The sequence below is a fragment of the Taurulus bubalis genome, assembly GCF_910589615.1.
Source record: "Taurulus bubalis genome assembly, chromosome: 9".
NCBI classification, from domain to species: domain Eukaryota; kingdom Metazoa; phylum Chordata; class Actinopteri; order Perciformes; family Cottidae; genus Taurulus; species Taurulus bubalis.
The window spans coordinates 20,790,368-20,806,156 of NC_136597.1; the positions used below are offsets into that span (position 1 = coordinate 20,790,368).

General features: G+C 41.5%; 1 protein-coding gene across 1 annotated transcript in view; it reads right to left on the bottom strand.

The window, feature by feature from the left end:
* Nucleotides 1-5,876: 5,876 nt before the first annotated feature.
* The window catches only part of plxnb2b (plexin b2b), a gene marked incomplete at its 5' end in the record, with an annotated part of 34,474 nt that continues 24,561 nt past the window's right edge, over nucleotides 5,877-15,789 (bottom strand). Inside the window, 12 exons of the mRNA XM_079223981.1 lie at nucleotides 5,877-5,998; nucleotides 6,544-6,618; nucleotides 7,713-7,788; nucleotides 7,974-8,038; nucleotides 8,229-8,376; nucleotides 10,438-10,598; nucleotides 10,859-11,010; nucleotides 11,413-11,497; nucleotides 12,844-12,944; nucleotides 13,869-14,025; nucleotides 15,089-15,235; nucleotides 15,497-15,563. Coding sequence (XP_079080107.1) covers nucleotides 5,894-5,998; nucleotides 6,544-6,618; nucleotides 7,713-7,788; nucleotides 7,974-8,038; nucleotides 8,229-8,376; nucleotides 10,438-10,598; nucleotides 10,859-11,010; nucleotides 11,413-11,497; nucleotides 12,844-12,944; nucleotides 13,869-14,025; nucleotides 15,089-15,235; nucleotides 15,497-15,563 — 1,339 coding nt within the window. The 3' untranslated portion in view covers nucleotides 5,877-5,893. The remainder of the gene's footprint in view (nucleotides 5,999-6,543; nucleotides 6,619-7,712; nucleotides 7,789-7,973; nucleotides 8,039-8,228; nucleotides 8,377-10,437; nucleotides 10,599-10,858; nucleotides 11,011-11,412; nucleotides 11,498-12,843; nucleotides 12,945-13,868; nucleotides 14,026-15,088; nucleotides 15,236-15,496; nucleotides 15,564-15,789) is intronic.

A 15,789-nucleotide genomic window follows, 5' to 3' on the forward strand; every position in this document is an offset into this window, starting at 1 on the left:
AGTCACTCGGTTAATAAATCGCATTCTCTCCCCCTTGGGCTTGAATGCAGCAATTATTGCGCCGGATTCAGAAACTCATCTACACCGTTATGGACAATCCTGCTGCTTTCTTCTTTATGGCATAGGTTTTACTGCACACAGAACACGCACCACGAAACTGTGTTTTGCCTGGCTCGATAGGCAAACTCGTCTAATTGTAGAATATGGTCTTTCAATTTCCGTTGATTAAATATCTGTAATTAGTCATAATCGGGCATTTCATGCAGTCTTCATCAATTCCCTTTGCGTAATTACGCACTGGTCTGAGTCGTTGAATTAAAGGATGGGTTCAACGTTTGTCAAGTTGATCTTAATACGTCATGCCCATATATGTAATGTAAAACATCCACTGGTCGCTGTCATGGCCAGAATGAGACAATGTTTCAAAGTAAAGTGGATTTTGTCCCTCATCTGTTACATTGAGTTGTGGGGTATGGAAATTATTAATCAGTATAGGAAGAAGGAATGCTTACAACAAACAATAATTCTTCAATTCACAGTACACGTGAATACAGTTGTAAAACAGACGTGACCATTTTTTTTCTTATATTTTATCATATTACGATTGGAATTGTACACAACCTGCTGTTTTTAGGCTATTGTTTGAAGGTATTCTCAGTTTCAAAGTTCTCTTTTACCTTCTCCAAACCCCATCTCATCTGGGTTTACTACAGGGTTATTACAATACATTTCATTTAGCTGATGCTTTTATCCAAAGCGACTTACACTAAGTGCAATCAACCATGAGTAACTCAGAACAAGAATCAAGAAAGTACAAAAGAAAGCCAGACTACAAAGTGCTATAATTAAGTGCAATTTAAGTGCCACTAAAGTGTTACTTTCTTTATTATATTACTATTATTATTATAGAAATAAAGTTATAGGTAGGAAAGGTATAGAAAGTAGCACTTTAGTGGCACTTTAAGGGCACTTACTTATAGCACTTTGTAGTTTGGCTTTCTTGAAGAAATTGTACTTTCTTTATTCATGAGAACAAACCAAGAGTTTGTTCTTATTGTTGAATGCACTTATTGTAAGTCACTATTAGTTATGAGTATGGTTTCATTTAAAGTGTGTATGTAAATACCCATATACAGTTTATCACATAGGACATTTTACATTAAGGCCTACTGCATGTTCAAAAAAAATACAGTTCCAAAAAGATATATCTTTAGGTACACTCAAGCATTTTGAACATCCGTTGTAATTGTTTTCTTTTATGTGGATTCAATGTATATTGTGTGTGGTATTCTGTGTTTATGCTCAATCTGTACTATTTATTTGTTTATTACACATCTCTCTGAAAAAAATATTTGTATTTTAATACAAGTTACTTCGGCTACATATACTATAGCTGTAGCCAAAGTGTACAGATATATTGTCTTCCAAAGCACAACAGTCACAACACACGGGCAGGATAGTCTATCATTTTAATATTAGGGCTTCTATATTTGTTGCCTGAAACTCACCTCCCAGAGAACAGTTTTCTTTAGACAAGTAATTTTTCTCTCCCCGTCTCCTCCCAGACTATTAAACTAAGCTGTTAAAGAGACCACATCTGATTTAACGGTCTGCAATAGCTTCGACCGCTCTGGTTTGACAAAGTTTAAATTCAAACCACTCTTAAATAATGTCATTCCAAATCTGTTCAAAAGGCAACCTAACCCAACAGGATATTTTATTTTGCTCCCGGGTTATTGCTCAGCTTAGCGAGCCATAGAATCAGTTGTTGGTAGGTTTTAAATTATTCATCAGAACAACTGTTTAGAAATGACACCACACCATCATTGTTTTTATTTTCAAGTCCTCCTCCTCCTCCTCCTCCTCCTCCTCTTCTTCTTCCCCTAAGGCGAAGGAAATCAAAGCCAAATCTCATTAGATGGTTTCAAACATGCGAGTGAAACGCAGCCTGCTGGTAAACCCAACCATCTCTTGCTGAAGGAGAGGCTGGCTGAAAAATATCCCAGGCAGGAGAAGAGACGCCAGCAACATGCAGAATTTAACCCAATTTCTTGACAGAAACCCTGCAGACTTAAAATCGTTATTTTGAGTGAGCAGTATCATTGATTTCTGGACATTCCAGGGGACGGTTATTTCGAAATCGTATCACAAGTGGATTGCACGCCAAATAATGTTGACTCCCAAAATGATGCAAGCCGCGTGTCTTAATAGAAATAGGAAGTACAGTTTTGCCAATGATTTTCCAGCGGTGATCAAGGATGGTGTCCAAGATGCCATGCTTGCGATAATCAAGCGTAATCACTCTTACTCTGGCAGCAGCCCTTGAAGTTGTTCTATCTGTTGCTGCATCAATGATCTGCTCAGTGAGACGATGGTCTGCGCAGGCCTCTGGTCTGTCTTTGATATCCCCACCCCTACGTCAGGGTTTGTTAAGCAGTCAGATGAGGCAATTTTGCCTTTCATCTTTCTTTTCTCCAATTTCATTTTTAGATGTCAGTTCTTAATTAATGTCTTCGCAGCAATTTTTCAACCTTCGACGTCGATGACAGAGATTGCGTGAGGCTATTTACATTATCAACTCGTTTCATGGACCTTTGCTAGTCTGTAGTCTGAGCCGTGTGACAGGAACCAGATGTGGCATTTGGGGGAAAAGGCGTCAGCCATCATTATCATAGGTTATGCTGCATATAAGCACTGGATGCCATCCAGGAAGTACTTTGAGGTCATAATATGCTCACATATCTGAAGAAAACTGTTCATGCACTTGGCCCTCGCTTTCGTAAAGTGATTGGTTTGTTTGAGTAGGTGATCATTTTCATAAATCCACCAATCACTCATGCCTTTGTGTAAGCTCTTCAGTGAGGGTAATGTATGCCACATAAATAGCAAAGACTTAAAGCAATGATTCAGTTCACTCTAACAAGAAACCTGAGGCAAGTGTTACTCTATCACCCAAGGTGATTGTAACCCATGCAATATGCATGAGAGGTGAGTGTTCAATTGAAGCAAATCAATATTCTAAAAGTGAAAGAAACACAGCAGATATGAAGGGCGTATACGTCTCTGAGTTTATTCACGGAGGAGTGTATGATGAAATCTGTGGGTAATTGCTCCGCCCACAAACAACCTTTGTAAAATGTAAGTTCTTGCGGTACAACCAGATCAGGTGCAAGATCGAGAATCTTCTGAGCTGCATTGGATGAAATGTTGGCTCCCATTCATGGTCCTGCACTGAAAATGGAGTGTCCCAGTTTCTTTTTATCATTACAGCACATTCACAAGTTTCAAAATGGTAAAAGGTCTCGACAACTGCACAAACAGCTTTTTTTCTCTTTTGTATTTTTTTTGTCCCAGAACTCAATGCATAGGATTATACAGTTAAGATACAGTATTTCAACATGTTTTACAAAGATTTATATGGTATAGGAAACGAGAAATAAAAATAACAACTGCACAGCAGTAAGAAAAGTCATTTGTCGAGTATAGATAGTCATTTATCGTACACACTGTGGAACAGCTTAGAAACACAGGGCAAAAAAATGAACACCGCTGGAACAATTCTGCGCTATATTCAAATCTACATAAGGACACCCTTTTGAATTCAGACTAATTTAGGAATGCCAGACATTTTCAAGGGAAACCCAAATCACATTGGCCACATTGTTTTATATTTATTCATGTTGGCCTTTTGCCCTCTAGCCACCAAAGTCCTACTAAGCACACGCCACAGACACCCAAAGGAAATGCAAACATCGAAACTGCAACCATAAAAGAAATCATACTGAAATGTCTTCAGCCTATTGGCACGTACATGGCTGCAGTAGGGCATCTAGCAATTTAGACAGCACACATAATATCACAAGTCCAAATACATTGCTGTGTCTATAGCACTATATCGTCATCATAATCACCTAGGTTACCAATATAATAATTTAGAAACAATATATATGTATCATCCTACTCAATAAGGCACATTTTTGGTTAAAGAAAGGCTCTGAAAGAAGCGTCTTGCATCAACTCTGTCAGTGAGGGCGGAGTCAGCAGTAAGCGACAACGGAGACGAGGATGGAGTCTGCGGTCTGTATGCAATTAAGATCGAAAGCCTTCCCTGCTGATTCCATTATACAGAGTGCCACTCTGCACTGCGCGGAGTGGGCAGTGCCAAGTGCGGTTGGTCGGGATGCCAGGGTGCCACGCTGAGACAGCAGGCAGACGGGCAGGCTCAAGGTCTGTGCAAACCTCTCTCTCGCCAAGGCAGGAATCGTTAACATTCTGGGGTCTCTGGAGCTCGTTATGCTCCGTCAACTACACACATCCACGATCAGATACGGGGGGAGTACAATTAAATCATCTGTCGACGGCAAAACCCACAGTTAAGGGATGAAGCGTGGTGGCGTTCAATGGCCCAGGAAATATCAAACCCTCATTCCTACCCTGTCAACACCTCGGCTCTGACACTGACATATCAACAACTCAATTACTATAACAATTATGTACATGATTGAATCTGATCTCCTGAACATCACACAAAAGGCCAGAATCACTGTAATTTGTTCAAAACATACCAAGTACCAATTGCATCTCTGGCAGGTAATCAGCAAAAGTCTATTTCATAGCTTTAGTGGCCCGATGCTAGATGACTATTTGGAACATTACAAGAGCAATACAAAAAAATGGCACGAAAAATCATGAACACGGACAATAAATGAATCTATTTGGAAATTGCTCTAACATATTGCTGAATTGCTACTGGATGTGAATACACAGAGTAAGCTAATGGGAGTGTCGATTGTGGCTCATGGTATTCTGACATTATTGCAGAGCTAACATTGTTCCATGGCAGAATAAAGTTGCTTCTAGCTGACGCTTTAAAAAAAAAACGGAAAAAAAGAGAACTGAAATGTCTTAAAACCGTTTTGAAATGTCCTCCTGTGCTTTAGTTGAAGTGGAATGTATCATGGCACTGTACAATAAAGGGAGACAGACTGTGCGATTATCGATTTCCACAAGCACAAATGGCAATCCAGCTTGAAGCAAATTATTTTTTTACTCAAACATTTCTGAAACTACTATTGACCTATCAATCACAGGAGCCTGTACATTGCTAGATGACCCAGTGTCCTGGTGAGGACCCTTTGGTCTCTGTCAAACCGCGCAGGCTCCAGCGTGTCGCTGGGTATGGGGGATTAAAATGACGGAAAGCAGGCGTCCCTTCGCCTTCACGCCTGACAGTAGGCATCCTGTGTGTGCACACACATTCCCACACATTCACACACACTTAAAATTTAGCAACGCACTCTCTTGTTCACATGTTGTACTTCACGCAGACATCTACGCACACACAGGCTAATAAAAACACTATCCGCACCACATGGTGATCCATTTAAAAAGATAATTTGTTTTCTTTATAAAGCTTTCCGCATAAAGACTGCACAATAAAAAAAATATATAATACAATTCTTAAAACCTTTTCTAGACAGAAGGAAATTGAACATCTGATTATCGCCTGTGCCAGTGCTCCACAGAGGGGCTTAATTCTCAGAGATAGGTCTACCGCACTGCATTGTGGGGGCAATATTCAGTGAAGCATGAATGAGTGCGCAGACCTTTAAGGTTTGGCAAGTGAGCTTTAAGGCGTACCTATGACAGTGTAACACATCATTTTCTCCCCCAATTTTGCTCTTTATATGTATTTCACTAGTCCTGCTACTCCACAGCACAGAAAATGTGTCCCAGGGCCTAGACGTAGAATACACACGACCACATGAGCCTCCCGCACCTTTCTTTATTTCCATGTTTTATTCTCCAAAAGAAGAAATAAGCCCCTGTAGTCACTGGCGGTATCCTACCATTCCCCTCCCTCCCTCCCTCCACCCCTCCCTCCACTCGTGGGTTAGAGATCAGTCACTTTGTTTTCCAGGGCGGCTGCTATCTGCTGGAGCCGCAGGGTCAGCTGTTTACTCTGGGCAGCTGGGTCCTCCTCTAGGGATGCGATGATCTGAAAGAGGAATGGAAGGATGAGAGGATGAGGATGAGGGAGAAGTCAGAAATGATAAGCGGAGAATTGGGCGGAGGAGGGCAAAAGAGGAATGTCGGAGAAGCAAGGAAACAGGGACGAGGGAGACGGAAAGAGAATGAGAACGGGACAAAGAGGAAGAAAAAGGGCGGAGAGTGGGAGGAGAGGACGGTGTTATTTGACATCAACAGTCACGTCATATAAGCTGTTATTGTTTGCAAGCAACACTTAGGGGAGACTGACAGCCCCATTTGTTTATCCAACTTGTTCATTAGGTTTTGTTTATCCCCTTTTCGTGACCTCAAGTGGCAATGCACAATGGACGCTTAAAAATCAATTCCCAGAGCAATTTTCCAATTCACATCCCACAGAAATGCTTTCAATTAAAATTTCATACAATCACTCTTCTGGCATATCAAGAGTGAAGAGAGCTAAAAAAAAAAGGAAAAGCAATAATATAGTGGGCAGTAGTGCATTCAGTGGAATAGTCTCCTTTGGGTGCGATAGGAAAGAGAAGGGCCTCTTACCCCATCATAGTATTTGCTGGCGTACTGGTAAAGCTGATGGAGAGCCACTTGTGTGTTCAGTTTGTCTGTGTGAGACTGGAGAAAATAAAAGACAATTAGGGTTAAAGAGAAAATCTAACTTAAACTTGAAACTGTAGAGAGTTAAATGAGCAATGTGCTTTACTTGCTCCATGTAAAAAGAAAGAAGAAAACTCCTAGAGGCAATATACACAAAAACAAACGAAGAGGCATTCTATTCTAAAATAATAAGAACAAAATATTCTCTCTCTTATTGATATCAGCCTTGCTGTTTGCTCTCCTACATCTGTACAAGAACCTTATTAAGTTACTGCTCATACAAACCAAACATCCAAAAGCAAATTTGCAACTCCAGCTTGTTCACATTAAAAGCATTCAACTGGAGTTTCCAACCAAATTAAGTGCAAATTCTAACCTAATTTCCAGAATGCAAATGTATCTACATGTCCATCCACTAGTGCTGCTACTACTGCTGAATATAAGAAGATGGTTCATTGAGAGAGGCACACCTCCACTAGATAACCAAATCCTGTTTCGGAGGCAGCTTCTCAGCTGCAGAAATTATTGACGGACCTCTCTATGACTTTGTATGTTTGCACGGTAAACAGATGCACAAATTGCTTTTTAACTGTATTTCTAATCCACTATCGGCTGTATAATAGGCATGTCCCTGTCGTGTTAAACCTCACTTTCTGTTACCACGGTAACCACGGCTGTAGCATAATCAATAATCAAGGACTGAGAGCTTGAAGTGGCGATCTTAAAGATCTTCATTGAAATAAATGGAAGTCAAGTTGAACCTATTGCTCACAGATGAAATTAATGCAATATTTATAGAAATGTAAATGGACCTGTACTTGTATAGCGCTTCCAACCACTCAAAGTGAATTGCAGTATTAAGAACTACGGTGACATTCAAGGAAACAAAACTATTACAGGTTTTCTCCATTGTATACAAGAAAAAATGTAACTATGCCCACAACTTTGAAAACTTGGAGCGCATGTATCAACATTAAGGCTCCTAAACCCTGAGCCCCTGAATCCCATTGTTTTCACTGAGACTAAACTCTGAAGGATTGTCACTTTAAGGATTAGAACTTTAATAGCAGAGCAATCTAAGTGGAACAGAAAATGACAGCGGCGTTTCTCACCCGTGACACCTCCGCCAGATGAGTGTTCATGTCCTGATCACTGACAGGAACCATCTGCCTGATGCCCTTGTAGTAACTACACACACACACACAAACACAGAGAGAGAGAGAGACAGAGAGAGAGAGAGAGAGAGAGAGAGGGGAGACAAGAAGTTTTAATCACTACATTCAATAATTGTTATTGACAAATCTCTTAAAAGAAGCCTTTTAAATTGACATGAAAACCACAGACGGAAAGAATATTGTGCTGAAAGGACTTACTCATCCACCATCTTCTTGTAAGTGGAGATCTCCTTTGCATAGAGTAGTTTGTTACTTGGAGAGTCCTAGAGACACAAAGTGGACGCAACAATGAAAACAATGGCACTTAAGATTGAGTGACCTTTGACATTCCTACTTCTCCCTCCGTTTTACTTCTCATGTAATCCACTTTATCGTCTTGATCTCCCCCATCTTCCCTCTTGCCCTCTCACCCTCCCCCCTTTTCTCTTCCTCCTCCTTCCCGTTTACACTCACCCGGCTGAGTTTGTGCTCGCTCTTTGTACAGGCATCCATGAAGGTCTGGGCGATGACGGAGAGCGATGCGTCCACCACTTCAGACACGTGGACGTCGAAGGTGAAGTGGGGATTCTTGAGGATGTTCACCCAGAACCGCAGAGGAAGGCTGTGCGGGGGGGAAAGAAGAACAGATAGGCCGTCAATCGCAGTTGTTATCATCACTATTGCGCCAGAATGGGTGGGGGGTGGGGTGAGGGGGGGGGGGGGGGGGGGGGAGGAGAGGAATCAAATCAAGCGCATTACATCTATGAATTAATTTGAGTCAGAGAGGCATTTCATGTGTGAGAGCACTTGCCTGAGGTGCAATTGAGTGCAGTACAAGATAATAACTGGGATGGAGAAAATCCTTTCTTGTGGGTGTCAGATTATTCAGAACAATACCCTCGATTGTCAGTTTGTATTACTATTTCATATGATACTGACCTCTCTGAGAATCATTGCTGTTAGATGGAAATTAAATGAAGAAAAAGTAAGCTCCGAGAAGTTCCTCATAACAAAAGGCATCTAGATTGTCAACGATGATTTTCTGCTCTCACGAAAAGTGATTGAAAGCGTTTGAAGTAACACCAAAACTTGGACCTTTCAAGTTTGTGTGCCGCCGTGAAACCTTAAGCACAGACCGGCTTTATAGTAATGCTCGAGTACACTCGCTAATTTCCCTTCTGAACAGGAAAACGCACGCTCCATACGCTCCTGTTCAACCTCGTGCCACCTTGTGTATTCAAAAGAATGCCCAAGATACAGTACATTCCCAAAAAAAAAATGTGCAAATGCCCGGGCCATCAGAGACATGAAGCGCAAACCGTGTAAAATTCATACTGGTTTGGTAATATCTCCGGGGGAAAGCTGCAGTGAGAATACAATAGAAGCACAAAAATAGCAATGTTGCTATAATCACAGAATTAAATTAGCTTGGGACATAATTACCATGTTTGTTTGTTGTTGTGCCTCATACACACATTCATATTTAATACATGGCCCTCAGTTGATTTGATAAACAGAACGGGTGGTTGCAGAATGTGGTGTGGAGTCTGGTAAGTAATTAAATCGCTCATCTCCTGTCCTTGTGTGGTTGCTCTCTTGCCAGCCTCACGTCAATCACGGGCATCTAAATGCAACACGTCGTCTTGTATGCTTGAGCCTCAGCCGACGTGACACTAATTTATGCACTTAAATGTCACATGGGAGCAGGGAGATTGCAACTGCAAACTAAGTGAGCTAAAATTGTGCATTCGTATTCAGCTCTTTCTTGGACTAGTAAGTTTTATTTCTTGGAGAGCTACTGTATCTCAGGCATTGGGGATGTGTGGTGTTGCTCAGACTTAGACAGTATGTGTGTGTGTGTGTGTTCTTGTGGAGATTTTAGTTAAGCACCGTATAAGTATTGTACAATTTTGAGGTAATTGTACATTACTTTAGTATTTCCATTTTATGCTGTTTTATACTTCTACTCCACCATATTTCAGAGGGAAATATTGGACATTTTACTCCACTACATACATTTGACAGATATAGTTTCTAGTTATGGCTAATTTTCTGATTTTGCATAAAAAAAAGCAATTGATAAGCTTATAAATATGACGCTCGATCAAAGTGGTTTCCAACATTATAGCTTGAGAGCGTTGACAAAAAAGTAGTTTCTTCCACTAAAGAAAGACCCCCCTCTTAACTTCTCCGTCATGTTTCCTTTTTCCACTGGTTATGGCCAGATCAAAATGTTATACTGATGTATCTATATGACCTACATATTAAATGAGACCATCAGCAAACAGATTGGCCATTTCTATATAGTTATTCTTAATGCTCGCCATCGGTGGCGTTGGGTCGGATTCAAGGCGAAATCAGGACGCGAGGAGGGGGCAGCTTTCCTTTGTGGAGCCAATGCCAACATCACGCTGCTGAAGGGAATAACGGGAGAACCAGAAACAAGAACTGAGCAGGTCACACCGTCAGACGCTGCTGCAGTAAAATGAGAGGTTTTCTAAAAGGAATCTGGTGCCGGAAACGAAACAGTTTTTGTCCACAGGCAACGCCAAAATCGACACAAAATGAGAGTTCCTCATCATAGTTTTATGTTAATGATCGGAGGATTTCCTCCACCACGACTCACTGTACAGTACCTACAAATTAAACAGTATCTGTGTCTGTAGGCTTACAGTACTCTTACCTATTAGTCTTCCAGATATGGATAGTCTCCTCATCCACATTGTTGTGTTTCAGCGCTTGCTCATCCAGGAAGTCAAAGAAATATTTGATAGCCGGTGGCACCACTGTCCCAGAGCACAGAACGCTGCGGAAGAAGTCATCCACAAACTGCTGCAGTGTTCCCTGAAAGAGGCCACAAATAATGTGAGAAAGGGCAGAGACAGAAATATCATAGCTGTGAGACATATCTATTTGCACGTAATGCGACTGTAGATATTCAGGCTTTTCTGCAAGTATTTTAGCATTTTCTGCTAGAAGCCATCAATTTAAATTGGCTTTTTTAAACTGAAAACCATTCCTGTAAAAGCAAAAATTGTAATTTGCCAGGAATTAGATAACTAGTTAACACATGTTTGATTGAATAAATGAGCCCGTCTTTGTACCTTGACAGAAAGGAGTCGTGTTAAATAGATCTCTGTAATGGCTTTGGTCATCGACTTGTCCTTTATGCTTCCTCGTTTAGATTTTATCTCATCCAGTTCGTCTGCCGGCCGCACCAAGTGAAACACCTTGTCATCTTCCAACAGAGCGTTCCCTGGAGACGGTGAAAGAAACAAAACTTCAAAAACTTTCTTCTCGATCCTTATTTATACACGCACACGCACACACAGACACAGAAGATATTCTGATGCTAACAAGGGAGGGTGCTTGTCAACCGAATTTGGATGCAGAGAGAATATCCCAAAGGAAATGCTAAACAATAAACTATTCTGAAATGCACATTAAAAAGGCAGAAGATGAAAGTGCATAATATTTCAGCATAATCTCAAAGTGCGCTATACATAAAACAACATGCATTAGCATGTTAAATGGGAGCGAGGATGCTGACAAAAACCCTGGGGATAAGAAACAAAGCCAAGCATTGTATTCTCAATCACACCTGATCTCGGCTCCTTTCAACAAGTGTGTCTTTATGTGTATTTAGAGATATACGTACGCTCTTCATGGTTTTCCTGGTTCTGGTAATAGTTCTGCTGAATAGAGAACACTTTGGACAAGACTAATGTGGCGTTATCTCGCACCTGGAATGCACAAAACAACCTTTTGTTAGACAGAAAACTCACACTATGCAATACACACTTACTTCACACACCTTAATAGGTGCTGTGACTGAGGTCAGCAGTCTCCTTTAGTCCCCCAGAACTAATTCATAATCAATGCGATTGAGTGGATAGCAACAGTGGGCCTTTATTGGGGTATTTACAGGCCTTTTTCTTTAGCGTCGACCCATTATTGACCTCACAAATACTGTGATTAGCACCAATCTGACACAACCAATGAATATATGGCAGCAAGGTTGTCCTTTAAGAACAACTGCAAGACATCAGCAAGTAGGATGAAAGAGGGAGAGAGAGAGGAGAGAATAGGGGAGATTTGCAAGTGACCTTTTATTTCACTTGGATCAATAGGGTGCCAAGAAGATTTAGTGGCCTTCTGTCGCCGCTGAGAGCTGACGAGAACCACCTAAGTCTAGGCCCTTTCAACTAGCTGGTAGTGATAAATAATACATTGCTGGCATGTTGCTAAATGTTGCTAAATGTTTATCAGGAAGGCAAACACTGAAGGGAAAAGGCTGTGTGGTAATCTCTTGTATATTTGATTAAGGGACACACATTAATCTGCTGCTTTGCTCGGCACAAAGACTGGAAACAGGATGACAGCTAGTCTGGTTCTTACCAACAGTAACATAATATGCCGACCAGCAACTCTAAAGTGCATTAATTAAGAGCCAGGCTAGCCATTTCCCCCCGTTTCCAGTCTTTGTGCTAAGCTAACTAACAGACTGCAGATTCATATTTAATGGACACATGTGAAACTGGCGTCAATCTTCTCATCTAACTCTCTGCAAGAAAGCAATTAGAGCAAATTTCTAAAAGTTAAACGATTCCTTTAAGAGGGTTGATGGGCAATTAAAGTCCCCAGCTGGACCTGAACCAGCACAGTTACCATAATCACGTCGAACCCCTACGTCACCAGGACGCCCAGCCAAAAAGCAAGTGCACAGTACACTTCCAGGATGTTTTAGTGAATGCTGGCATGTTTGTATCGCCATGAAAGTCAGAAAAATAACATGTTTTTATACATTGATTTAACTTGTGGTTAATAGTATGGACATGTAAATAGGGTAATTAGCTTAAACAAGTTTTAATCAAATAATCACATGATGTTGATGAGTAAATGTGCAGAAGACAGATTTCACTGTGACAGAAGATGTACAGCTCAGCCTTTGAGTGAAATAGGGAGAAAATAGTCAACACCATTCACATCCACACGCCCACTTAGAGCTATTTACTTCCCCCCTGCCTCCTCACATCCCTTCTATTCTAAATATGTTTCATCGAGACACTAAAATGTTGTCAGTACTCACGTTGTAGTGTGCCAGGGTGTTGAAGCGTTTCCACCTGCCCTCTTTCTGGGAAGTCAAGTCCAGATCTGACAAAATCTGCCCGGTTGAGCCCGGCCGCCACTCTGTGATGAAGGCAGAGAGAAAGTCAATCAATCATCTCCGCTACTGTAGGGGGAGGTCTACTGTCATGTTGGAGCAAAGTGTCACCATACTGCAACATTTTCTTTGTTCCTTCTTTCAGTACGGTTTGCATTTATTTCATCATCGGTCATTTTTACCCTGAGGTTATCCACTAATAATGTGGTGAAACAATAGTCTCTCTCTCTCTCTCTCTCTCTCTCTCCTGAGATTTAGTGGCACACTTGAGTTAATTTTGGCTGAAGAAGTGACAGATCAGTATTTTCTGAATAATTTAAATCTAATTCTACACTTTGATTTGGATCCTAACATTCTCAATTCGGAAAAAAAGAATCCGCCACCACAGCAAACCTGAACTCAACACCATCTGTGACATATGATTCATTTACAAGTACCACCAAACATAAAGGGGTTATCTTTCCGAATCACCATGAAACGGATCTCTGCTTATCTAAAATGTATAAAGGAATGAAATCTACAGCCTGCGTGGGAATAAAAATGGCTTTGATGTTGAAAAATGTCTATAGAGCATTTGCCTTTCAAGTCAGTCCCCAAGGTTTCTGACTACAGTAGCGAGCACAAACTTTGTTTAGGGATGAAGGCTATCTTCATGTTGCTAACACTGAATAACTTCTCATCCTTGGCGATGTCTATTTTATTCTACAAACAGAAAACTGAAAGAGAGATCATCTTCAAACCAATCTATCAAAGTAAGTTAAAATGAAATGCATAATCAATTATCTATTTAGACAAATGCATTCTGATTTAATTAGAAATACATTTCAGTCAGGACTGAAATAGTTTCTCCATTTTGATGTCCTCCTCCCTCCCTGTAAGGCTTACATTATTCATCATTGTTCGACATTTATCGCTTCAGCTCATCCTCTTGTGTGCCCTCATTTACTCACCCAGTGTGACATTGTCGACCTTGGGCCGCTGGGAGTACGGCAGGTTCCTGTACACCTGCTCTATGATCTTCTCTTTCACCTGCGAGATGGTGTCACAGCTCAGCACCTTGACGGGCGTCACATCCGGACCCTCGCCCTGCACCAGGACTTGCAGGGTCTGGCAAACACACACACACATTAATATAGCATGTGCATATATACACATGCAGCTATGCACAAAAAAATAACATATGCAGAAACATTAAAACATGGCCAGAGCACCCAGCCACCCTCCTACACAAACACACGCAGAGTCCCTCTGTCGGGATGTTGTCGTCATGGCAACCAGGCTTCTGTAAGCACACACATGCTCTCTGTGGTGACACCTGAAAGGACTGCCGTCAACTTGGCCAGCTAATGACCAAGGCTCAGCGGGTGCAAACTCTGACCCACTTCGCCTCCCACACTCAGAAATAACTAACTGACCACTCGTCAGACTCAAAACATGGGACGCTCGCAGTAGCAATCTCGTCAACCTGACTTCGTCTTTGAGGCGAATGAGACGAGCCGCGCGGTGACTTAAAGCCAACAGGAAACACAGTGTCTGCCTGTAAAATCTAGCCCATAGAGTTCTTTCCTCCTCCTATAATTCAATCACAGAAGGCGATCCATCACGGCATGAGACGTGTAATTCAGACTAATTTGGTAATTGTCCTCGACAACGCCATTACCCATGGGTCTTTTTATTTGCGCCGACTTCAACAGAAAACAGCTGTGTTCACATTAGCTTCCATTACTGAAACACGACACCAAAGCGAGACACAAAGCGAGACACTGACTTCCGTAAACTGCCCAAATAGACACAGAGCAGGTGCAGGTGCAGCGTGGAAGATCCAGGAGAAGTTGAGGAGGATGCTTGTACCGACTTGTAGTATTTTTTACCTCAGCCGTGCATTTCCCCGCTATATTGGAATGTGTTGCCCGTGTCGTTTTCAAGCAGAGAACATTGACACTGAAAATGGATGTCACACAAAAGCTGCAATCGCCCTGGGGGGCTTTTGGTGGTTACCATGGCAACTACACTGTGTGCGTGTGTGCCACAAAACACCATGTAATCTCAAAGCAGTGCGTGCAGTTTTTCTTACACTGAGTTTACCAGTGTGTGTGTGTGTGTGTGTGTGTGTGTGTGTGTGTGTGTGTGTGTGTGTGTGTGTGTGTGTGTGTGTGTCCGTCCATCTCACCAGGACGGAGTACTCTACATCGTCGCCCAACAGGCCCGTGTCGTTCAGGGTGTACTTGGCTTTCTTCACTCTGGCGTCCACGGGCCCTTTCTCAATCTGGTGCTTGATGGCTCGGAACAGTTTGTACAAGGGCTCTCCTGCAGAGTCCTAATACACACTCACACACAAAGCACTTTAGACATCTCAGATGTTGTCAAGGAGCTAATTGTTGTGATTAGCAGTTTAGAAGACAGATAAATGCACATTATCAATACAGAGCACTAATGAAAGAAATGGGGAAATCCATGCACTTAGCCCACAGTTTAATGCTGGAGCATGTCATTATACACATTTCCTGTATCAGCGATTAAATAGTTAAGATAACAGATTACATACGATACATTTTTAGTGACCGCAAATTCTTGTTACCTTTAAAAACTGGTAGAGGCAGATGGACATCCAGTTACATAGCATCCTTTCCACCACTGTCTCTGACCTGGAAAAACACATGAGATGGACAGTTTTTAATATCAGTCAGAATACAACCGAGTCCTTCTGGTGTATTGATGCTGTATGTTAATGAGTTGCGCAAACATAACATTTTGACGAGGAAATTAAAGAAAAAAAGTGAAATGTCTAATTAGAATTTTAAAAAACATGATATTTTAATTCTGAACCCAGCTAAGAAACCTGATACATAGTAATTACTCCATAATGGCTGT